This window comes from Theobroma cacao, chromosome 9 (genome assembly GCF_053813885.1).
Source record: "Theobroma cacao isolate CCN51 chromosome 9, ASM5381388v1, whole genome shotgun sequence".
In the NCBI taxonomy this organism is placed as follows: domain Eukaryota; kingdom Viridiplantae; phylum Streptophyta; class Magnoliopsida; order Malvales; family Malvaceae; genus Theobroma; species Theobroma cacao.
In genome coordinates, this window is record NC_142647.1 from 5876073 (window position 1) to 5882976 (window position 6904).

General features: G+C 35.8%; 1 protein-coding gene across 1 annotated transcript; it reads right to left on the minus strand.

Annotated features, from left to right (window-relative positions):
* Positions 1-1136: 1136 nt before the first annotated feature.
* On the minus strand, positions 1137-4173 carry YUC2 (Flavin-binding monooxygenase family protein). The gene is made up of 4 exons (XM_007013121.3): positions 3010-4173; positions 2142-2390; positions 1836-1958; positions 1137-1717 (listed from the first exon to the last, which is right to left on the minus strand). The coding sequence occupies exons 1-4, from the start codon at positions 3703-3705 to the stop codon at positions 1490-1492; spliced, it is 1296 nt and encodes a 431-aa protein (XP_007013183.3). The 5' UTR covers positions 3706-4173; the 3' UTR covers positions 1137-1489.
* Between the last annotated feature and the right edge of the window lie 2731 nt (positions 4174-6904).

Below are 6904 nucleotides of genomic sequence, written 5' to 3' on the forward strand. Positions count from 1 at the left end.
AGTTGATTAAATTATATGTAATTTTAGAGATCTTTCTAATTAGTTAACCCTTTTTTTTCAATAATAATTTTTTTTTTAAAATTTGAATAAGGATGGTCCCAAATTAATGGTATTCAAAATGCTTATCTCTTTGTGAGACAGATGAAGAAAATTCCCAGTTCAGAAGTTGGAGTAGCCAATCTATAATCCGAATTTTATTCACCAAAATAAAACCAAATGTAATATTGTTAGTTGGTTTTTCCAAATTGTGTCGGCATCCATATATCCGAAAACCTACTCTCCTGTACAAGCCTCCAGTCTTCAGTTGTCAGTAAGCAATGCAACCTTCAATTTGTTTCAGCAACCCTTTCTTTTCCCACCGCCCTCACCTAGATCAATTATATATAAACAAATAGTACAATGTTACATCTCCCCACTATTATTATCTACTCGAAGACTAAATCAAACCTCTTTGTCTTACATCTTCTCAAAAATTTCAGGTATGACTATGGCTCCAAGTTTTCCCTGACAATAATTGTTTTAAATACAACAGACCCCAGCCAAGCGTTGACAGGGAACAAGCTGTGGTGGAGATTGCATGGACTGTGCATAAAAAATCAGTGGTCCAAGCTTCCTATTAGCAAAGCTAGCATTAAGGAAATATATTAAAGTTAAATGCAATTTATATAATTAGCTGTAAACTAATGAAGAAGGTTATGATCTGCTGAAGATACGAAGAAGACCCGAAGCTCCACTTCATTTTATTTTGCTAAGTCACTTCCTTCTACATGGAACCTTTCCGTCATCTTAAAGGTTTTTTCTTCTTCTGTTGCTTTTTCTTTCTAAATATTTGGATCGCTTTTTCTTTTTGTTTTGAACAAATGATCAAGATATATACATGTATGCTTCATTCCTGATCATTAATGAAAGTTCATGCTTTTCAAAAAAAAAGATATGTACATATATCGTGGTCCCTTTGGAGCTGAAAGTTCCAGGAATCATTAAAGGATAACTATTCGTTCTATTATTCATTTAGTACAAATCATTTATGTGGTACCCAATATTATGACTATTGAATTTTCTGTCTATATTAAAGGTACACAAAAACTTTTATTGGAAACCTAATTCTGATTTTATCCAAGAAAATAACACATTAATCTTTTATATACAATGACCCCAACTCCAATGAAAACTATAGTACACCACCTTGGCAATATGTAAAATAATCCTAGACCAACTTCTCAAAAAAAAAAAAAAAAAGCAATTTACCTCACTATTGGAAAATGGCAATATACAAGGTATTCACACTGAGAATAATTTTTCCTCTAGATCCTCGCCTAACCTACCTCCAAGTTCTATCGTTGACAAGTACATAAAATAATCACATATATTCCTCTTTGTTTTTTACTCCACATTTCGTCAACAGGGAAGAAGGGCGAAAACAATTTGTCAATACAGTGCAGGGGAGAGGTAGTCCATTAGTCTTTTTTTTGACTTAGAATCCTTCTAATCATGATTGTGGTGGCAACGGTGACCGGCCGAGTTGATGGCCATGAAATTTTCTGGGCTCAGCTTTCCAATGATGCTCCATATCTTCAGCTATCCTTTTCGCATCAATGGAGGCACCAAGCAAACCACGCTTTGTAAATCCTACAGCATACAAACCACATTCGCCTTTCCATCCGTTTGGGAATGACTTCCGAGGCAAACCATCAGTCTCTGAAAAGAAATCTGTCTCCTGATCAGTGCAAGGAGTTCGAGTCAACACGTCTTTTCTTGAGTCTCAAGGAACAGAATATATACATTTTAATTTATAACTCAAAAGAAACAGAATTAAAGAGGGGCCTTGAATTTACCTTCAACCATTGTGGTACATTGCTTTTGTAACCGGTGGCAAGGACGATGGCATCGAAATTCTCCTTTCTCCCATTAACAAATTCTGCGGCACGGTATGTTAATCGCTTTATTCCCGGATAAACCTAAACATTACATAGAAAATTTATTTTAATTATAATATTCGTAACTCTAATATGATAAAATTAAGATAATAACTAGTTTAGCTGAAACATAACATTCATTGATCATTGAAATTAAGCAGTAGTAACTTGAAATGCAAGATTTGTCTAGGGTTGGATTAAGTAGAGAAAATATTTGCATTCAACCTTAATGTTTCCACTCTTGATCTTTGCAAGTGTCCCAACATCCAAAACAGGTGTCTTGCCGGATCTGCTCTTGAGTTCTAGAGGACCAAACTCCGGGCGACGGAGGCCGAATTTTTCAGTGTCTCCGAGCATAAAACGAGACACCAGAAGTAAAAACCGATCCACGAGGCGCATGGGGAACCACTTGAGCAACCACATGGACAATCCAAAAGTTGATCTGCCTAGCATCTCTTGGGGCAAGACGTGCACCTGCAACAATGAGAAAAAAAAAAAAAGGTTGCTTAAAAAGGCCTTTTAAAAAAGAAGTATGCGCTAAAGATGAGATGACAAAATGAGCGCCCACACACTCACATATGATCAGTTTGCTTCTTCTCTCATGTCAGTCACTTATCCATATATACCTTTAGAATCTTGGACGTATGGTGCTTTGTACAGAAGAATTTGCACAGGAAAAGGAAAAATGGGCTGTACGGCATAAAATTTTGGGCTACCGACCACTGTTCCGCATGCAACCAAATTCCAAGAAAGTGAGAAAAATTTTACCCTTGTAACTGCTGTACTGTACTTTAATAGCAGCACTTTGGAGTAAATAAAATCCTAAGGTGAAGTCTTAAACAAGGTCTTTGTATTGGTGAAGCCGGAGGCAAGGAACATTTTATTGCAGTTTTTCTTCCATTTTTGGCTTGGAATGATTTTCTCAAGGAAATAAGGTCAATCTCCAATTTAGAGAACGTTACAAAAAAAAACTTGACTGTAGCACTTAGGTGAAACCTAGGAAGGGAGCGAAATTACGCATTTGCTGAAGACATAAAAAAGATTGACTTCTAGGTTATGATATGAAGGACGAAAAGGGTACAAGTATGCTCACCGAGTCTCTAACGACGAGGGATGGGCGAGCATTATAGTTGCAGAGATCCAAACAGACCTCCATGCCTGAATTGCCACACCCAACCACCAAAACAGCCTTTCCTCGAAACAATCCGCCACTCTTGTATGAGCTTGTGTGAACTATAGGCCCTCCAAAACCATCCATTCCTTCAATTTGCGGCACCACTTCCTCAGCATTCTCCCCAGTAGCTACAATTAGCCACTGAGACATATACTCAGTTTCTTCTTGTTTCAGCCCCACAGTCTTAACCCGCCAAAACCCACATCGATGATCAAATTCTGCACTCACTGCGGTTTGGTTGAAAACTGGTTCTAAACCGAAATGGTTTTTGTAGGCCTCCAAGTAAGCCACAAACTGCTCTTTGGTGGGATAAGTTGGGAAATTTACTGGGAATGGCATGAGGGGTAGCTCACAGAATTGCTTTGGAAGGTGAAGACGAAGACGATCGTAGGTTTTTATCTTCCACAAGGAAGCTATGCAGTCAGCCCTTTCAAGGATTAAGCTAGGGACACCTCTTTCTTTGAGACAAGCAGCTGTGGCTAGACCGGAAGGGCCGGCACCAATGATAACAGGACCGGGCATCCATAAACACCTTGCTAACGTAGTCATATTCTTGTTACAATGGTCATGGACTTTTTTTCCTTCAACTTCCCTGGAGTAGTCCATGAACAGCATAAAAAGAACCAATAAAACAGCAGTTTCAAGAAGCAAAGCTTCTCTAGGTTTCAAAACTTGGGATATTCAAATGAAGAAAACTATATGGATAAGAGATGCGTGATTAGCGGTTTTTGACACAAGCTAAAACTCATCGTACTTCACAGTTCAACCTACTCTTTGTCTCCCCTTCCTACGATTGAATTAGAAACTGGGATTAGGCTGAGAAGAGCGACATGGGTTTTATCTTATCTACAAAGAGATATATAGGAGAGAGAAAATATTCTGCGAATTCCTGGATATTTGGAAGTATGAATTGAAAGAGTCTTATCCACGTTGTGAAAACAAGGGTTCTGATAAAATTTGGGGCTTCTTTTTTTGGTTTTTTCCCTCAATGAAGGAGGTTGAAGAGAAAGAGTTGGAAAATAGTTAAGGCAAACAAAATGTAAATATGGGTTTCCCCACAAGGGTTTTAACAGAAATACGGTTCACGATGGAATTGGAACAGGGCTCAGTCTATATATATATGAGTTGTGGTAAGTATGGTACGAAATGTAAATAAAGAAAAAATTCCATGCATTTATACTAATAACTAACATCAACCAACAACAAAATCATTATTCGCCCTCTCCCAAGAGAAAGAAGGGAAAAAAAAAGAATGAAAACATTCCAGTTTTCAAGGACAAGTACTATCGCTATACTCTAGACAATCCGTATTGATGGCACTACTCAATTAAACAGGGTCAACCAGTGTCCAGACGTGGATATTTTCGAGTTTTTCCGGGGGAAGGGTCCTACTAGACTGTGGTTCCCTCTCGAGGGAGAGAATCTGTAAAGAGCAAAATAGTTAGAAAAGAACTGAAAATAAAAGCAAGCCAGAAAGAAAGAAAACTCCAGTGGAAGTTCCTAACCATCCGATTCTTGAAGGCCCTCTCTGAACTACTCATCATAAAGATCTTGACAAATCCTGCTGATTGATTATTAATGGTTACAGAGGGAGAAAACCAGTCAACTGATCAGCATATGGTTTGAAAGAGTGATAAAGTGTCCAAATTCCTATGAAAATAAATGAGAAAATAATACATACATACATATATATATGTACAAACTCATAAATTGAGAGAAGGATTGTAAACTTGCATTCATAGGGTTGGTGCTTTTCTTTTTTGGTGGTTCAATTATTAATCAACTAATTTCAGCTTTCCTCCACTTGAAAATGACTTTCCTCAAGTTGATGATTTCGAGTTGCAGCTAGTTCGTGTTTATCATTAATAGAGATTAAGATTTTTAGTAGCAATAGGCTTCCATTTTGATGATTGAATTTTTCAAATCTTTTCTGTGAACTTTTTTCTATGTCAACTGACTACGCGAACTGCCTAAATGGTCCAAAAAGAGAAAGTGTCAATTCTTTCAAGTGGTACCATATGTTCTGGTGAACATCAGCAGAGAAAAGGGGGCCTATAAGCACTTTGCATCAATCTAAAATGTAAGATAAAAAATCCTTCCGGCCCCTTCATTTCAACTTGTATTGAAAAACTAACGTATATATATAATATATGGAAATGTATATCTATTCTATTTTTACGAGAGTATACATATCACAATTTAAATAATTTAGAATAATTTTTGTACGAATTTTTACTCATCTCTTAATGATTACAATATGAAAAACTTAAACTAAGTTCAAGTTGGCGATGCAACCTAAACTATTAAAATGTGTCCTCCAATCTCTTTTTGAATTGTAGGATGAGAAAGGTGAAAATCTTGTAAAATATTTGGGTCTTAAGTAATGCAATGATTATACGTACCGTGTTAGTTATTAACCAATTAATCAAATTCGGTATCAATTAAATATTTATAAAATCATGGTAGTTATAATTAAGGAAGATGGCTTACTAATAGTAATCATCGTTTTCCTTACTTCCTAACAATATCATGACACTTGAAAGTGAGGCTTTGACAAATTTTTTTCTTCCTGCTTTTATGAACAAATTGTTCAGAAAACAGTATAAACTACTCATTACTGTGCACATCCCCAATCATTCACGGATCCTGCAAAAATTTGTTTCGAAATACATAGTGGGATGTAAAATGAGAATCAAAGTAGACTAGTTCAAGTGCCAAGTCCCCATTTCCTTGTGACACAGTCCACTATTCGTTGTCCTTTGAAGGCAGAGAACCAGCCAAGTACTTCACCATAATGCCCCACAATTTTGGGAGATTCTCGTTCCATCGACACCTTACAATCTTGTTTCATACGAACAGTATCTTGCCGATACCAAGTCTTCTTTCTCCAAAAAGTTTTCTAATGGAGCATGCAGTAAAAGAAAGCTGTTATGCTTTCCTATCTTTTGCTTTAATTCTCTTCAGTTTTGGTATTTTTAAGACAAAACTCGTGCCAACTAAACTATTGAGAAGTATTAGTAAAGTCTGCCTCTAAATAATTGACTTTCGAGTTACTTTTATGACCATTAATTGTTTCGTCATGCTCTTAAAGTTTATGTACTATATATGGTTCCAATCTCTTAAGAATGTTTAATTAATATTTGGCCAAAATGTTTAATTTACAATGTGACGCAAATTAAGTCATTGACCTTATATGTAAAGCATGATATGTGAAGGAGCTTCGATGCAAGATACTTGCACATGCCTAAATATTCCTTACGCTGACCCCCAACCCTTAATACAGGAATATATTATTTAAGTTATTTGTACATTAAATTAGGTTAGATTAAGTTATCTTTTACTTTACTTGTATTTTAAGAAAGTTTAAGTTAGATTATTTCTTTATTTATTTTTTTATTTAGAAATTGTAATAATCTCATATAAGAAAGTTAGAAAACTCTCTTCTTAGAAATAATTATATAAAGCCCTCTTAGCTTAATTGTTAAACACATTGAAGTTGAGAATTAATAAAGAATATTTGATTTTTTTTAAATAAGCAGGAATATTTATTTTCTCTAAGCTCTTTTTAGAAGAGTAAGAGATTTTAGTATTTTTGATTTGGCCAACTAAAGTGAGATTTTGGCCATTATTCACCTTAGTGGAGTTTTCTAACCTCATCAAGATTAGTATTCACTTTAGTGGAGTTTCCAACCTCGCCACGATTCGTGTTTTACAATGCCCTGACATTAGTTTGGTATCAAAGCAAGAGGATCATTGTTCGCTGCATGGTTTAGGTTCCTTGTCAAGTTTCAACTCTCTTTGTTCAGGTAATTTT

What these genes read in the sequence shown, in the direction of transcription:
- YUC2 (XM_007013121.3), bottom strand. Translation starts at nt 3,705, where the DNA reads ATGCTGTTCATGGACTACTCCAGGGAAGTTGAAGGAAAAAAAGTCCAT. An exon ending in TCAAGAGTGGAAACATTAAG is followed by an intron (nt 1,959 to 2,141) that starts GTTGAATGCAAA and finishes TGTAATGTTTAG; the next exon opens with GTTTATCCGGGAATAAAGCG. An exon ending in ATGTACCACAATGGTTGAAG is followed by an intron (nt 1,718 to 1,835) that starts GTAAATTCAAGG and finishes TGCACTGATCAG; the next exon opens with GAGACAGATTTCTTTTCAGA.